Genomic DNA, 18865 nt, shown 5'->3' with positions numbered 1-18865 from the left:
CCACAGGAAGATCGGCGTTGGCAGTTTTGCAGTTGTCAAGTTTGTAAAGAGAAATGCAATTAAATTTTACTTAAACCAAAATTATTTATGTATATATCCATTCAATTTCAGGTTATTTGCATTTTGTAAGGTGGACGTACAGACATACAATATGTTATCGGGTCATATGTCATTGTAATTAATGATAAACAAATATATTTGTCTTTTGCAGAACCTGTACGAATCTATAAAGCTTTACATTTGTTTACAACTTGTTTCTTTATAAATTAAAAAAGTTTTTAATTTACAGTTGATGACGTGACGTATTTTCAACACTTATCCAGCAAAAAGTTTGCGTCTAAAAATGCATTTTAATCACGAAAACAAGTGCCCCTGCCCTACATCTTTTTCTATGAATATACAAATGATTTTTACGGTTCCACTTAAAAAGGAAAATCCGGGGGTTTCAGTCTGCCCGTTACGTCAGTTAACCAAGTCTGCACGGATGATTGCCCCCAGATGACCTTCTGTTAGCAATCATTGATAAGTCTGATCCGGATCATGTGGACGACAGGAAGACCGGCGTTGGCTGGGCAGCTGTTTATAGGACGGATATCCTCATCCAGGCAGTGAATGGCTCTTACGCACTTTGGGACAACTCCAAGCTGGTCGCAATATCTGCTGTCCAAAAAATGTGGAGATGCAGCTACGACATGGATGCCACCTTTTGGTTCGTATGTGGCAGAGGTGTTGAAAAAGTTGAAAACTTGTCAACTCCTTTCAGGATGGGAGTTGTACGATAATGAAGTTCACAATGAACAGCAGGAGTTGGGTTATCTAGTTCCTAGTTCACTGTACTAGTTCCAAAACGTGTGAGTAACGTCATACAATCTAATGTGTAATATTACGTATACGCAGTTTGTTCCAACAAATGATATGGAATAATATTCCAATTCCAAAAGATAATTGCGTAGTGAACTAGATAGCTCCATATGGTTCATTTGGGACAAAACTAGAGTGCAAAATACATCAAGGCATGTGAGGTTGAGCTGTACTTCGGTTCCCCATCCCGCAGTAAAAACTGTAGCAAGGTTATTACTTGGTGCAAATAAACCTGCACCTTTGTGAAGCGGCGGCTGAAGAACTCCTTCCCTTTTCTTATAAGAACCGAAGTAGGCATTGTTTTTTGAGCAACCATATTTGAATAATTCTACAATTCAAATGGAGAAAAGGTAAGAAATTTTATTTTTTCTCCTGTTACTTCTCTTGGGATCATCGCATCGCCATCTTATTCGATTAGTTGCCCTTGTTTTTTGCATCTTCCCATGTAAGGTTATTTTGAATATTTTAAGCTTGGTTTCTCTTGATTTACATTAGGTTATTAAGTTTGGCGTACTTCCGTATTGTCAGTTGCTTTGTATTCGTGCATGAAACTAGGGGTTCTTAAATCGATTTCCCCACCACTGCAATTTAAGAGCCCCTAGTATCATGCACGAATACAAAGCAACTGACAATACGGAAGTCAGCCTTTTTTGCAAATATCAAAAATACCACCACATAGCCGTCTAGAGCATGGGAAAACTGTTAGAAATTTACCGTTCAAAAGTTTCCGAGCTTATTTTAACTTAAATAAGTCAAATGTATGCATAAAAAGGTTTGTTCAAAAAATTAACATTTTTACAAAGAAAACGTTATCCAAAGGTCTTCAGAAATCTTTGTCGGTGCGGAAACTCTTTTCGACGAATCGAACTAAAATAGCAGTTTTCGTTATTAGGACAACACTCCGCACATGGTACTGGCGTGGTATTTTTTTTAGTTATAGCCCTAATATACATATGTAAAGGCCTGCGTACATAAGTTGCATGGTGCATCATTTTTAATGCTCACATTTTTATTTTCCGGTAAAATTTTAGTATAACGATACTGGAAACGGAATATTTTTGTATGTCATCTTAAAGATAACAATTGTTTTTTGAATTGTTAAAAAATCTCAAATCGTTTCCAAATTATCAACGTTTACATTTTTTATTTCAGGTTGCATAATTTTTAGTGACAGTCACTGTATTTGCATCGGATGACTCTCACATGTGGCGGGAAAATATCGATAAAGAGTAAAGTGGGATACACACGATCAGTTTTGCTCAAATAATCGGTTGCTTGCCAGTGTGGCCGTTCATTTTTGTCAGTCATCAGGCAACCACAAAATATTTTGTGAATGCTGGACAGTTTTACATTTATCGATATTTCCGAAAAATGGACTGTCAAAACTGATCGTGTGTACCCCGCTTAAGAGTTTTTTCTTGCCATAATAACGTCAATATCTTTCGATTTAGCAACCTTGTGGACACTTCATCTAAGACATTGGTTCCGAGATTAATATTAAAGACCCGATTAATTTTTGGAAGCGGCCAGGAAGAATCTTCACGATTTTTAAAATATTATTTGCTTCTGTTCTTGATTTTCATAGTTCCAAACTGTAATTTCTTTCACTATTTGCGATTCATCTTGGCTTACTATTTATTTTGTTCGCATTTGATATGATTTGAAGGTAGCGGTGAATCATTTTGCACTGATTTTCTTAGAGATTAATGTCGGTAATGACCAAAATTGATGTAATGTATTTTCGAACAAATTAATGTAGGAAAATGGCAGAAAATAACCGCGAAAACATGTCTGAAGATGTTGGAACTGGTGCCGAAAAGTTTGTAGAATGTAATAACCGCCATTATAAAATATTAAAATCTTTAGCGTGTAACAAAAATGTCATTTTCTGAAAAAATACGAAAAGGCAAAATACTTTTTTGAGGTAAAATAGTTTGTGTTGTTATAGATTTTTGTCAATATCTAGAAGACCATTAAGTCATTCGAAGCGGTTTTATCAGATATTGGATCTTAAACTATCCACAAACATACTATATACAAAAATTCGAATTTATTGAAATGTTTTCAAATTTCTAAACAGGCAAAATACTTAATTGACTCACTGTATACATATGCACATGGGTGAATATTGCGAAAAGACTAGTTTTTGGGGTCGAAAACGGCAAGGTCCGAAAATGGGCTTTAAATAACTATTTTTCGTTTGATACTGTTGTATAAGACTATTTTATGAATTAATTAGCGGGGGGGGGCATGTATATTTATGGATTTTAAGGAATTTCTTAAAGCATGGGAATGACGGTAGTCGCAAGGGAATGATATTTAAATATTAAATTTTGTAAGATTCATTTGTCCTTTCGTTGGTTTAATTAACTACAGCCTTGACTTTGAAATTGGTCTATTTGGATATAGCCCCCAAATACTTACTTACTTAGCTGGCCTTTTACAGAACATTTGTTCCATAAGCTGAACTAAGAAAAAATCTCCAATCCTCTGTTTGCTGCCGTATTTTCCCAATCTGGGATATGTAGCTTTCTGATATCTCGTTTGACTTGTTCGATCCAACAAAGCTTTGGCCTTCCAGATCTGCGAGAACCTCCATGCGGCCCGTATTTATACGCCTTTTTAGCGGGTTCATCATCACTCATTCTTATAGCCATCGCAATCGTTGTATCTCGATTCGTTCAACTACATTGATGTAATTGTATAGTTGATACAGCTCGATGTTCATACGACGCCGATATTCGCCGTCAACAGAGATTGGCCAGAAGATCTTTCGAAGAATTTTTCTCTCGAACACACCAAGCACTGCCTTATCTGCTTGAGCAAGTACCCATGCTTCGGAACCATACATTAGCACGGGTAGTATCAGTGTTTTGCAAAGTGGTACTTTTGTTTGACGAGAGGCGGCTTTATTCCTAAACAGCTTACTCAGCCCAAAGTAGCATCTGTTAGCCAACACTATTCTTCTTCGTATTTCACAACTGATGTTATTTGTTGTGTTTATGGCGGTGCCGAGGTAGACGAAGTCCTTTACTACCTCAAAATTGTAGGCACCAACATTCACAGATGGTGCGGGGTTAGTGGACATATTACGCGTCGATACCATCAACTTGGTTTTTTCGCCGTTTACTGCCAGACCAACTTTAGCAGATTCTCTTTCGACTTTTGCAAAGGTGTCAGTTACTTCCTTTACCGATCAACCCATGATGTCAATGTCATCGGCATAAGCCAGTAACATATGGCTGTTCGTGTATATCGTTTCATTTCTTTTGACCTTCGCGTCTCGTATGACCTTTTCCAGCAGGATGTTGCATAGATCACACGACAGGCCGTCTCCTTGTCTGAAACCTCTTTTGGTAATAAACTCTTCGGAGAGGTTTTTTCCTATTTTAACTGAGAATCTCTTCTCAGTTAACGTCATTCTACAAAGCCGAATGAGCTTTGCAGGAATACCAAAATCAGACATGGCTTGGAACACCTTTGAACGTGTAGGGCTGTCGAATGCTGCTTTATAATCGACGAAAAGATGCAAGGTGTCGATCTGCATTTCTTGGGTCTTTTCCAGGATTTGTCTCAAGGTAAATATCTGGTCAATGGTGGATTTGCCAGGTCTAAAGCCGCACTGATTGGGTCCAATAATTTCATTGACCATAGGCTTTAGTATCTCATACATATGCCAGATACTATCTTATATGCAATTGGAGAACACAGTCTTATCACCCTTCTTGTGGACTGAACATAGGATGCTCACGTCCCAATCGTCGGGTACGTGTTCTTCCTGCCAGATGGTGCTAACTAGCTGATGCATACACCTTATCAGCGTGTCCCATCCGGTTTTGAACAGCTCGGCTGGTAGGCCATCTGCTCCTGTCGCCTTTTTATTCTTCAGCCGGTTTATTGCTGTCCTTACCTCATCCTGGCTGGGCGGTATACATCTTCTGGGATTGGATCTGTGGTATCTTCGCCATCTTCACTGCTATCGGATACCTGCAGTTTAGAAAAATGTTCTTTCCATATCCTAAACACACTATCTGTATCAGTTACCAAATTACCTAGTTGGTCTCTACAGGAGGATATGCCTGTACCAAAGCCTTCAGTTTGATGCTTCACTCTTTGGTAGAATTTTCGGACTTCGTTCTGTCTCCTGTACATCTCTATTTGTTCACACTCCCTCTTTTCCATCTCTCACTTTTTCCTGCGGAAAATACGTTTCTCCTCTCTCCTTTTCTCCCGATACCTCTCTCGTGCGCTACGATGTCCAACTTTCGTGTTGTGTCTGTCCGTGCTTTATTTGCAACGTTTAGACGGGTACGTACCTTTGCTGCAGCGAGGTAATGGTCCGAATCTATGTTTGCGCCTCGGAACGATCGTACATCCAACAAGCTCGATGAATGTCTTCCATCCATCACAACGTGATCAATTTGATTTATTGTTCTTTGGTCTGGAGACAGCCAAGTGCCCTTATGAATATCGAGATGCTTAAATCTGGTACTGCTAACTATCACGTTTTTTGCCGCTGCGAATTCTATCAGCCTCATTCCATTGTCTGATGTTTCACTATGTAGACTGAATTTCCCGACTGTTTGTCCAAAGATACTCTCCTATCCAATTTTGGCATTAAATCGCCTAGAACAATTTTAATGTCATGGGCAGGACAACGGTCATATGTTTCTTCTAAGCGCTCGTAGAATATATCTTTGGTCTGTTCGCTGATGTTGAAGAATTTTGCTTTTAATCGAATTGTAGCAAGTCTTTCATTCACTATGGTGAAGCTGGAGACCAGATGTTTTAACCTCTGACCAACTACAAAACCGCAACCAAACTCATGCTTTGTATCGTGGCAGCTATAATACAGTGCGTCACCTTTAGGTGTTGTTGTGACATCTTTCCCAGTCCATCGTATTTCCTGTATGGCAGTAATGTCGGCCTTCGTTCGTTACTAGCCCGACGCCCAAACCCAAGTTTTTAACGTTCTTATGGGTGAACGCGCGGCACATGTTAGCTCACTACCTTTAACGGGTGTTAAAGGCAGCTCCCCAGGTGACACCACGGGGAGGTCAGTGTCCACTTGAGATGAGAGAGGGACCAAGATAAATCCTGGACTTTACCATGTTAAAGCCGGTCAGGACCGTTCCTTGGTATCTTGCATCCCCTACGTCACCCAACTCCCAAATACAATTTAACATATTCACATTGGTGTAGGGTATCATATAGTCGGGCCCGGTCGACATGATCCTTTCCTTATTGACTATTGATTTTTTTTTTCTCTGCATTTCTACTTTTTCTTTATGGTTCCATGTTGTATTTGATGGTTTGTTTAAAAATCCTATGATAAATTAATTTAATAATTATCATAGATTGAATAATCTTGAATTTATATTAATTATACGCACGGTAATGACGACACGGTAATGATGGAAACGTGAGTATTCTTGGATTTAAATGTGCAAATCTTATTTAATTTTTATAAAATTTAAAATAATTAAATTTAGACTAAAAATATTAACATTCACATACCATTAATTTGGAAATTATAACATAAATAACGGAAAATTTACTCACCACGGCAATGACGAAATTTGTGGAACATGCACAAAAAACACTGAACACTTCAACAGCTCCAACACAACTGACTACATTTTTCACTTCTGTCGATTATCTTTAATACTAACGGGAATTGTCGTTAAATTGACAGATTACTTATAAACAAAAAAACATTTTTTCTTAATAAACACATTGACGCACGGGAATGACGATAAAATTGGGACACGACTAAATGTCTCAAAAAAATAATTTAAAAAATAAAATTATATTTATGAAATCAAAATTGACTTGGTTCATTCTTCTAGAATAACTCTGCGTACTTCATTTATATAAAATATTTTAGTAAATTAATGAATATCAGTGTTTTTTTGGACACAAAACGGTTGGGGACACGCACGGTAATGACGTTTTGCACCTTGCGACCAATTTTTTGCATATAAATATGTAAAATATTTTATTTTGTTTCTTGGACCTCGTTAAAGGACATTTTGTTTTACTTATTCTGTTTATAAAAATTTATTTATTTTCATTTTTTTTAACCCTAAATGCCTCGGGACACAGAAACTAGTCTTTTCGCAATATTCACCCATATGAATTTACCTGAATTTTGTTAATTTTGTTTTATTATCTTACGTTACGACACTAATGTACAATTACATATAAAAAAATAATAGAATCACTTTCATTAATTAACTCTTAGCAATCGCGTTTTTAATGAAAGAAAATCAAATGGATACTTTTGACTGTGACTCACTGAATATACTACTGTAGTACCCAATGGTATTCAAAATATCATTACGAAAATAAATCGAGTAAACAAATTATTTTGTTTTCGTTGCTTATATAAACTGTTTTTTTATTAAATTTACAACAGAAAACTATTTAACATATTTAATCAGCATTTGTAAAAAATACCGGGCTAAATAAAATACGCATATCATTTGAATCATATAATGTAGTACTCTAAAGATACGTATACGCAAAATGGCACCCCTGGACGGCACGGGATTTTCTTTAAGTAGAAATTCTTTAGCACCTCTTGTCGTATTCAAATAATACAGCATTTGATCACAGTCACAATAGTCCAGAAAATTGAAGGTAGATCTGTGAGAAAGGCAAATGGAACGTACAATTCACAATAAAGGAGAATAATTCTCAAAAATAAATAGAATAAAAAACATACCTTTCTTCTTCGCTAATAATATTTTGAAGAGCTCGTAAATTATCATTTAAGAAAGTCCATTCGGTATTTAGAAAGACTTTCAGTATTTGTATGGTTGATTCCATGCGTCTGTGTATTCTTAGTAGGCTGAAATGGAAAGGGGAAGTGAAATATCGAATATAGTAAATAGAGATGTTGAAAATAGTCGTAATTATGACACAATCAAGTTAGAACTAGAGGTAATGAAAGAAAAAAAAATCAATATTTCTTTTCTGTTCCGTATAATCGAGGCGCGACTGTATTTTCATTCCGAAATATTTTCAGTGTCACATTTACATACATATGTATGTACATGTATGTTGCATTGCATTTTTTTTTTATTTCCTGGCTTTCGCTTACCATTCGAATTAGCATTAGCAACAAAGACAATGCTATGAAGATCATGTCTAATGTATTTTTTTAATACGCACTTTAAGTGATTTTAATTTACTAAAATTAAAATTTGCAAATCACAATCTGTTAAACCAAATATAAAAAGAAAAAATATAAAAATCAACCCTAAAGCAGAACATCGAACTAGCGATGGAGTAGGACTAACGAGTGCGGAACATGGGCCATAAGGAACAAATGGGCAAGAAAACGAACTATTTGATGAAATGTTGGAAACAACAGTTAAATGATGAAATGATCAATTTTTTGTTATCAGAACCGAAACAAAAAAAAAAAAAAAAACCAAAAGGTGCGTTATGCTTGGTTTACATTACGGAATTGACAGTTAAAATCGAGTGGATTTCGTAAATGTAAACCAAGCATTATAAAATACGATTTCAAACTTCCACATTAGTTGTATATGCATCAACAACTGTGCCACTACCATTAACGAACAGACGTAGGAGTGAAATCGCAGACCGGCTCGAAAAAAACAATGTGATTTCAGACGCAACCGAGGCATACTAGAACTGATATTCACATGGAGACAAATATCAGAAAAAAGGAAATATCGAATATAATAAAGAAATACGCTGTTGTTTTATCGATCCAAAAAAGGCCTTCAACTCCGTAAAATGGCAGGAAATTTGGGCTAAAAAAGAAATATTAACCGTAAATAACGTTCAAACGCAGGTGTAACAAAATCATAATTTGCTTTGTGTTTTATATGTCTTTTAGCCGGGACTCTTATTCATCAGACCAAATCAAAACTTTGGATAAATGTTTGCGCCATTCGGAAAAATCACGTTTTTTCTGAAGTAAAATTGGAATAATTTATGTAAAACAATTTTAAAAAATTAAAAAAAATATTTTGCCAATATTTCCCAACACTAGTTTTTGATCTGTCTTATAGCCGCGACTCTTATTTAGGAGACCAAATCAAAACTTTTGATATGGATAATACAACCAGACATATGTTGGCCACGTCAATAACAAAATTTGTACACAAAGGGCTAAACTTTAACTGTCAATACGTAAAAATAAATACATATTTCCGCACATAATCCATGAAATTTTAGACTGAATCCTATTTTCTTGTTCAAGAATTTTCCTGTTAAAAACTTTGCAAAACAAATCGAAATATTGGAGGAACATATTAAATCAGATACTTTTTGTGATACCGCTACTATAAAATCTGGACTGCATCGTTTGAAAACTGAGCTAACGACACAGTGGATAAAGAACCAAAAAAGGAAGACCGTTTTCGCAGAAACAGCTCAAATTGGCTGAAAATAACCATAAGCATACCTACATCTGCAGCAGCAAATGGTGGAAGACCAGAAAAGGAGTTTATGTCATTGAGTGAATGCTCAAAAATACGCAAAACACAAACATTACGTGAGCATATAATCGAGGAACTAAATTATGCAACTGAAATGAGTTACCGAACGTCAGGCAATACAGCGGCATCAAATATAATGAAATCAATTTTTCAATCGCCGAGAAGGACCAAGAATTTATCCAACCTGCGTCCAGAGTTTCCGAAGATAAAATGTGTGCAGAGGAAGCCCTTAAAGTGCTTGTCGAAGAGGACTTAATTCGTAGGCAATTCGAAAGGATTAGCAAGGCAGCAAAGGGTCGGTATCCGTAAAGCTATCCAAAAGGCAAAACCAAAATGCTATCCGGATTGTGAATCGTATAATGCCACAGAAAACTTAGCTGAAATAAAATTACAAGCACTACTGGAAAGGCTTTGTAAGAATTTATGTGATGTGTTGGATACCCTTTCGGATCCCATAGTGATGCCAATATATTTTAAAGTTCCTTGTTACCGATCCGATTACTAAGTGCTGTGCCTGGAAGTGGCAAAATCCTACCCCATCATCACCTAATTTCTGCCGTCCTATAAGAATTCGGTTCAGGAGTCAATTGATATAACAAAAGAAGAAATTGCTGTTATTGAATCGCAAATTCTTAACCTAAGAAAAACAATTTTGCCTGAACTAGTTGACTGGTCCTTGGAAATTGAGCACAGCATGATATGTACCATGACACATGCAAAAGTTTGCAATGCCGTTACAGATACAAAATCTACAATGAGATGCCATGCATACATATATGTGGTGCAACATCAAAAACATTCAATAATTTCAATGCTCCTCAACTCGCAAAAGCAAACCTTGAATTCGGTTTATCAATCCTTTATGCAAGAATATGATTTTTGAGCACTTGTCGTACAAACTTCCGATAAAGAAGTGGCAACAAAGAACCGTAGAAGATAAATAAATTGTTAGAAAAGAAAAAAGGTAATACAAAAGGATTTTAAGGTCCAACTAGATCTGATTGTTGATGTTCCAAAGGCAGGATTTGGAAATACAAATGATGGAAACACTTCACGTAGACGTTTTTCAAATTGTGAACTGTCCAGCGCGATTACTGGTATAGATTTGAGATTAATTGAAAAATTCGGTACTATCTTGGAAGTTATTTCGTCTGGTCTTTCAATAAATATTGAACAGTTTAGTTCCTACTCAATGGAAACTGCAAGGCACCCAATGTCACCAACTGTTCATAAAATATTAATTCATGCTCCTGCAGTAATCTCCAACGTTATTGTTCCTATTGGACAATTGTCAGAAGAAGCCGCGGAAGCGAGAAACAAACATTTCCGATTATACAGACAACAATACGCACGAAAATTTTCCCGAATTGATTGTAATATGGAAACGATATAAAACTCCTAAACTACATGACGAATTTCGCTCAGCTCGGAGGAGAGCAAGTAGTCAAATAAACCTTGCCAAAATGGAATATTACTCGACTCGATTTAGTTCCGCATTGGGCTCCAAGAGTAAGTGGAAACTCATTAATTAAATTAGTGCTGGCAAACCAACTGCTACTACTCCCGTTCAATGTGACGTGGATGACCTCTATAAATCATATTCCAGCAGACCTTTCCTTTTATAGCACCAATAGTGCATCTAATGACGAAATATCTGGTGAGGTATCTTTTGAGTTCCGTTGTGTCACAAGTGACGAAGTTTTACGTAGTTTTAGGAGTGTTAAGTCTAATGCCATTGGTTCTGACCCTAAGTTTGTCCGTATACTCCTACCACTCCTTCTACCTTATTTTACTTATCTATTCAACACAATACTGACCACAAGTACTTTTCCCACCCTTTGGAAACATGCCAAAATTGTTCCTGTCCCGAAGTCGAATATGGAATATCGGCCTATTGCTATACTTCCTCTTATATCTAAAGTCTTCGAGAAACTTATACACGAACAAATATCAGAATACCTCCCATGCACTAGACTACTGTCTGAGGTGCAGTCAGGTTTCCGATCGGAGCACAGTTGTATCAGCGCGTTATTAGAAGTTTAAGAGTCAATCAGATATGACGTTGATGAGAACAAAGCCTGTTTTCTCGTTTTATTGGACCACTCCAAGGCTTTTGATACCGTCGATCATAATAAACTCTATATTAAACTTCGCCGTATTTTTAATTTTTCCAATACATCGACTAACCTCATCAAATCCTACTTGTCCAACCGTTCACAATCGGTATACTCTGGAAACTCTAAATCAAAACCATTGGCAGTATGTAAGGGTGTGCCACAAGGCTCCATTATTGGGCCCCTTCTTTTCAGTATGTACGCGAATGACCTTCCCAATCAAGTTGTTCACAGCAGTGTGCATATGTATGCCGATGATGTGCAAATATTCTTAAGCATCCATGTGAGTAATGCAAGGCAATCCATTCTTAAATTACATGAAGACCTTGACAGAGTTTATAAATGGGCCACAGCAAACGGTCCCCTCTTGAACCTTACTAAGTCTAAATGTGTTATCGTACACAAAAATAAAAGGCTGCTTATTGAAAACGTTGATATTCTAATAAATCAGCAAAAAATAAAACTTGTCAAGCATGCTAAAAACCTGGGAGTAGTTTTTAATTCCACTCTAAGTTGGTCCAACCACATTAACCAGGTGGTTGGACAAACTTATTCTAAATTGCGCACTTTATGGTTAACGAAGCTAATATACATACAGTGAATCACAGTCAAAAGTGTCCACTTCAGTTTCTTTCATTAAAACTGCGAATGCTAAGAATTGGTTAATGAGAGCGATTTCATTTCTTTTTATACTTTTACATTAGTGTCTTAACTTAAATATAATAAAATAAAATTAACGAAATTCAGGTAAATTTAGATAAAAAAAATAAAAATGGTTAAACAACATCGATTTCTACCTAACAGTGAAAAGTATGCACTGTAAAAGTTTCATGAAACAAAAAGGTTTTGCCCTATGACATACCTTAATTGGTCCATATGACCAAAACATATTTTACGCGAAGATAAAGTAGACAAAATTACTGATATTGTAATGTTGTACCTAGTCTTATACGTAGATGACTTAAGGCCTCGACACATATGAAGCATGGCATTCTTGCTGAAGTCATATCTGATAAAAGACTAAAGACCAAGTTCGACTTAATAAAAGGATTTCGGAATCATATTTGAATTAGGTCGAACTTGGTCTTTAGTCATTTACCAAATATGACTTAAGCAATAATGCCATGCTTCTTAAACGGGGTACACACGATCAGTTTTGACTGTCATTTTTGCTCAAATAGTCGGTTGCTTGCCAGTGTGGCCGTTCATTTTTATCAGTCATCAGGCAACCACAAAATATTTTCTGGCTGCTGGAGAGTTTGCCATTAATCGATATTTCCGAAAAATCGACAGTCAAAACTGATCGTGTGTACCCCGCTTTATGTGTCGAGGCCTTTACTTGTTGTTGGAAACAATTTGGATAGCATTAATGACTTAAAATTATATTCTCCAAGGATCTTTGAGATGTCCAATTCTGGTCACCTAAAATAGTTACTGGTAATGAAGCACAAACAGCGTGTGTGTTAATACACTGCTAAAATTAAAAATCATTCAAACAAGTGGTTGTTCTGTTGTTATTCTCATCAAGGGCACGTGTGCCCCTTTTTGAAAAAGAAGAAAAATGCAATTGAAAGAAGAAAAGTTCGAGGACAGCGAAGTCGCTCCACATCCGATATGTCTGAAGAGCCTTTACCGAAGGTGAAACATGCATGTCACATAGTGGTGGGTGTGTGGGCTGGAATCGTCGGCTTTCCTTTTTCAGATGCATTATTGATCATTAAGCTCGATTTCAGCGAGAAATTAATTAAAAATTAATACTAAAAATATGATATTCGCTTAAAAAGGCAAAATTTTCAAATAAATCTAAAAATCATTGGCATCATTTGATAATCATATCCCAGAGAAACAATGTCAATGAAACTACAACTCAACAAAGAAGGCTCTGAACCGATTGTTGGTTATGGGGATGTTGACTGGGCTTTTGAGTTGTCCGATTGGAAGTCAGTTAGCGAATACATATTTAAAGTTTACGGAAGTTTACATATTCTTACGAAGCAATCTGGATGAGGGGAATCTTGTAAGACTTAAAGGAAGTACATGATTCGTAAGCAGTTAAAATTTCTGAAGATAACAGAGAATGCATAGAATAGCTAATAATTTGGAAATCAAATTCGTCAAGCACATTGATATTAAACACCATTTCGTTAGGGATCATGTCATAAAAGAAGTTATAAAAGCAGAATCAATTAAAACAGATTCTCAGCAAACAGATTCTCAACTTTACATCATATCTGAACCCTTAAAACAAGTTCAACATTTTTGCTACCTTGGTGCGGTACTGAGCAAAGATGGGAAACAGGCAGTGGCCTTAATCGTAGAAAATCATCAGTAACTACAAGTCTTTGCTACAGTCTGAACCGAATTTTTTCAGCAAGAGAGATGTAGCAAAGTGTAGGAAATTAGCAGTTTTGAAATTAACTTATGTATCAAAAATAAATCACCTACGCCGCGTTACATGAAAAAAAACGTTTGCTGTTCTCTGTAAATAAACCAACCTAAAAAGTGAATACTTACACAGGCTTTTGTCCCGCAACAATCAGCAACAAATCAAGTATCATGGCTGGCAATATTTGCTGAGTTATAAACTAAAAAGAAATAACATACAAATAAAGTAATTAATCTTGTTCTCTCCCTCAAATATCCACTACTATATCTACTACTTACCCTAAAATAATGCCATACAAAGCTTGCTGTTATACCACCCTCAGGCAACCATATACATTTTTCAAATGGTATCTTTAATATAGTCTTTTTGCCAATATCAACAATATCAGATGTAGATAAATATCGTTTCGAAGAATTACAACAATTGAATATCTCCAAATCAGTGTTGGGACATAACGTTGGTGGATTTGTTCCCAATTTAAATGCAGCAACAAGTATTGACTTGGCAACCATATCAACGGGAATAATATCAGGAACTATGTTAGGATTACCATAGTTGGTACGAAGTACACCGATACCGCAGGCAACAAGCATGCCAATCGGTCCATTAAAGTTGTCAATCCAACCCGGTATAGGTTCTTCATAGCTGCTAATGACTGGAGAAGAAGAAAAAACAAAAAGAACTTGAATTAATTTAGTTGTTGTGTAAAGTTGGCGCCCAACTAGATTACAGGGTTTTTAGATATATTTTATAAGATTCAAGACATCCTAATTCTCAAGGTTGATTTAAACAGATCGATAAAGTGAAAAGAGGACCTTGTTCCTGCATCTCAGCGTGTCGCAGATATCTGTGGCATGCGTGGACGACATGAACATGCTGTCAAATGTGACACTAGAATTTTTGCGTGGTTTGTGGTCGAAATTCTGCCTTCCACAAATGACATTCAGGAAGTTACCTGACACCAAGATCGCACAATCATCTGCATGCCTTACGATCTCAAGGCCCTCTGGAGCAATGGATCACAGGAGAGATAGGGTTCCGGAGATATCACCCCACTTTTCGGAACTTACGAATTCCTGAATTTCATATAATTGGTAATCTAACGTTTTGAACTTGGCCGGAGGGTAGTGTGCTCGATGTCCTGAAACAGCGTGGAATGCTTGACAGTATCAAAAGGTTTTGATAAGTCAATCGTCATCATCACTGATCTATCATAGGGCTTGCTCTAGTTGAGTCCTAGACTAATACATGTGGGAATGGCGTTCTGTGCTGCTTGCTGATGATCGGCGACAGGATAGCTCTTTCTGAAGCTGGGCCTCAAGGGTCTTTGTTACGGGCGACAAAAGCGAAAGCGGCATTATTGTCTGGCTTCAGCAGCGAGTCCACCCTGCACATTTTCGAGAACGATGTGTCTGGGTAGCTACAGTTGGAGAACCTTTGTGAGATACTCGACTGCCGGCACATACAGCTATTTCAGCATTACCATGGAGACTTCATCAATGACCAATGCTCTGTATGATTTAGCGTACCTGATGACATTCACAACATCATCCATTGTAAATTGTGGTGGTTCATCCGCGGCAGGAAGATTTCTGATGCTATGCACTACCCTTCTCTTCGCCCTGTCACTCCCGGGGTGCTCGGCAAAGACTCCATCAATGACCAATGCTCTGTATGATTTAGCGTACCTGATGACATTCGCAACATCATCCATTGTAAATTGTGGTGGTTCATCCGCGGCAGGAAGATTTCTGATGCTATGCACTACCCTTCTCTTCGCCCTGTCACTCCCGGGGTGCTCGGCAAACTGTCGATTAAAATAACTAGCGCACCTCTTCGAATCTGTCAGCGTAACGTCGCCAAAAGTGAAGTCCTATCTTGCTTCTTTCCAGGGTTCGAGAGTGACTTAACCGTTGCCTACAATTTATTTTTAGGCTGCTCTTCAGATGATTTATGTAACCACTTGTTACGCTTATGCTCGACGACCAACCTGTTAACTTAAAGTGTCAGCTCCCTGACTCTGGGGTCACTGGGTTGGCACGACGAAGCTCATCATCCACATTTGCTAATCCCTTCATCCGTCAGACGGGAATATATCCCTCTGGTCGTTTCCGAAGACCGATCACCATAACTCATGATTAACAATAAAGTGCCTGAAGGCCAGACGGTTATGACCTTCCAAAATCGGGCTAATGTTGGGCCTATAACCTGGAATACAGCTATTTATCCGGACGCATAATTTCGTTCAATTTATTTAATAAAATAACGCTAGTGTGAATCGAGACAAATCGAAGAAACCCAGTTTTTCACTACATCTACCGTTATAAAACATGGTAGAACAAAGAAGGTAGAGTAAATACTACAACAAATACAACTCAACAACAACCACATAGGAATTTGTTTTTGTTTGTAATGTTAGTGTCAACTATACATGTAAACAAAACAAGGAAATGTCTATAAATTATTGGAAATGTCTATAATATTTTTTCACACAACGGACCGTATGTGGCGCGGCCTAGACAGTCGCTGAGGTGTAACAAGAGAAAGCAGACAGAAGAAGTTTGCTATTAAAAGACAGAAGAAGTTTGTACTTAGAAGAAGAAGTTTTAGGTATGCATATGAGTGAACACACATAGAGGTTAAAGGCCCCTGCACATACGGCGCGTTGAGCAGCATGAAAACTTCAAGAACAAATTTGGCATCACTTACACATTTTTTATGTGGTTGTTGTTTTCAACGCGCAACGCGTCCCACAACGGACCGTATGTGTTTGGCCCATAAGTCGAGGAATTGAATTATCGTATTTATAAATCGTATCTTACCTATGGATGGCCTTAATATTACTACCGGCAATGTGTGACGATGATCATCGATAACATGTTCAGCTAAACTCTTTGTAAAAGTATAGTTATTCGGATGATTCGGAGCAATTTTGGAACGCAAAGTATTTAGGGTTTCCACATCATAAGTTTCAGCTAATTTAATTATGTGGCGCCAGTCACCATATGGTGGATATATCTTCAAGAAAAGTTTTGAGAATTGAGTAACTGATTATTTTAAGGCAAAACCTAAATTATTGCTTGTGCATTCTTCCAAACAACAACAATATACATATACAGTCGAAATCGCTTATAACGTCGTCGCTTATAACGACCCAGCAAAATAAATTGGAAGCAGTGCAATGTAGACTACTTCTATCACGGCATGTTTTCATGCACTTCAAACAGAGTCATGAAAAAGGCACTCCATTCCTCACATTTTAACCGCTTTTGGATGCAATCCAAAGAATCACATCCATTTGCAGTTAAAATGCAGTGCCAAGGGTCAGTTAAAATGCAGTGCCAAAGGGTTAGTTAAAATGCAGTGCTGTGAAGTGCATCTTTCAGTAGTCACGCTCTTGTAAAAATCATGAGTGAAAATGCATAATTGGATGCACTTCCAGATTACTTGTACATATAATTTAACTGCATCTTTGGAGGCAAACATTTTGCTGGGGACATATCGGTTATAGCAACAAATTCCGTCGGTCCTTGACCGACGTTATAAACGATTTAGACTGTATTTCAAATTTGAAATACATGTATTTTGGTTTTGTTTTGAACAATGCACACGCACTAATCTAGGTTTCACGCTTAAGAAAAATGTATATAATTGTACCTTTTCATCCAGCACCTTAATATCTGGATGGGCATATGTCGTTGAAACATGAACAAAAGCTTTCAATTTGGGCATTCCTTGGGCCAATTTTACCATTTCATAGGCACCACGAGTATTTAGTAATATCGCCGTCTTTAGGTTCTCATCGAAACGTACTGTGGCCGCTACATGAAATATTATTGAAACATTGTGCAATCTCTCCTTATCCTGTGTCGAAATACCCAATTCCTTTTCACAACAATCACCCGCAATGGGTATGATTTTCCGAAATGATTCAGGTTGTTCTGTGTGTACTCGACGAAATACTGGTATCTCCAGTAACTTCTTCAGGCGATCTTCAGGAGTTTGGTTCTTCTTGCTGCGTATTAAAATGTAAAGTTTTGAAATATTGGGCAGGGAGCGTAGAATTTTTTCAACCAACACTTTTCCAATGAAACCTGAATGAAGAACAAATATGAAAAAAAATTAGATTTGTTAACAAAATTGAGTTAAGTTAGGCTATTCCTTACCCGTTCCACCAGTTACAAAAATTTCCTGATCCTGATAAAAGTTAGAAATAGACATTTTGGAAATGTGCGTTTGTTTAGCTTCAATTTCACTTTACCGGATTCTCGTTGTTGCAATGTCGATTACTGAATGACCATTGTTTTGTGGAATTTCTAACATAAAAATCATTTCGAAATTCTAACATTTGCATAAAAATAAAAGCTTTGCCAAAAGTTGAATGGCCTGAACAATATATAAATGTGTATTACACATTAAGTGCATCAACATTTACCACGAAATAACAAAGACATTTAATTACATAGCCTTCAAAAAGTGCCTTAGCCTTGAAAAAGTTCTTCTTGTTATTTCAAAGGTCAAAACATTTTGAAAAGAAAGGGAAATTTTCTATAAATACATATTTTCGATTGACAAAAAATGTAAAATTTCTGCAACATAGAATATTGGAAATATTTTAATTTTTTTAAGAAGCCTGGTACAATAATTTTCTGGGAGAGTTAAGTGCCAGCTGTTTTGACTCTATTGTAATGCTACACCATTTTCAACTGCAATTTAGAAAATGCCACTTGTAATTCAGAAATTTCATTTGAAATTCAGATATCTTATTTCTAATTCAGAAATTCCATTTGAAATTCGGATATATTATTTCCATTTGATATTAAGAAATTCCATTTGAAATTCAGATAATTTATTTTAATTTCAGAAAATATCTGAATTTCAAATGCAATTAGACACATTTCTGCTTCATCAATATTTTCATTACCTTCAATAAATTCAGTTGAATTAGTTCCAATCGCTTCCTTTTATCAAGGCGTGTTTTCAGAGAAATAGATGATATCAAGGGATCGGACATATCCAAAGCACTG

General features: G+C 36.7%; 1 protein-coding gene across 1 annotated transcript; it reads right to left on the bottom strand.

The window, feature by feature from the left end:
* Nucleotides 1-7029: 7029 nt before the first annotated feature.
* On the bottom strand, nt 7030-18059 carry LOC141398454 (putative fatty acyl-CoA reductase CG5065). Its single transcript, XM_073975737.1, has 8 exons — nt 18005-18059; nt 17496-17932; nt 16661-16856; nt 14117-14493; nt 13967-14037; nt 7589-7714; nt 7368-7509; nt 7030-7047 (listed from the first exon to the last, which is right to left on the bottom strand). The coding sequence occupies exons 1-8, from the start codon at nt 18057-18059 to the stop codon at nt 7030-7032; spliced, it is 1422 nt and encodes a 473-aa protein (XP_073831838.1).
* Between the last annotated feature and the right edge of the window lie 806 nt (nt 18060-18865).

Source organism: Musca autumnalis, unplaced genomic scaffold (genome assembly GCF_047663935.1).
Source record: "Musca autumnalis isolate F117 unplaced genomic scaffold, ASM4766393v1 scaffold_3, whole genome shotgun sequence".
Classification (NCBI taxonomy): Eukaryota; Metazoa; Arthropoda; class Insecta; order Diptera; family Muscidae; genus Musca; species Musca autumnalis.
Note: the sequence above shows the minus strand (reverse complement) of the source record. Positions and strands in the feature narration are given on the sequence as shown.

Coding starts and splice junctions, on each gene's coding strand:
- LOC141398454 (XM_073975737.1), bottom strand. CDS start 18,059: ATGTCTATTTCTAACTTTTATCAGGATCAGGAAATTTTTGTAACTGGT. Junction 7,715..13,966: donor GTTGCGGGACAAAAGCCTGT/GTAAGTATTCAC, acceptor TTTCCATTTCAG/CCTACTAAGAATACACAGAC. Junction 7,510..7,588: donor ATTATTAGCGAAGAAGAAAG/GTATGTTTTTTA, acceptor CCTTTCTCACAG/ATCTACCTTCAATTTTCTGG.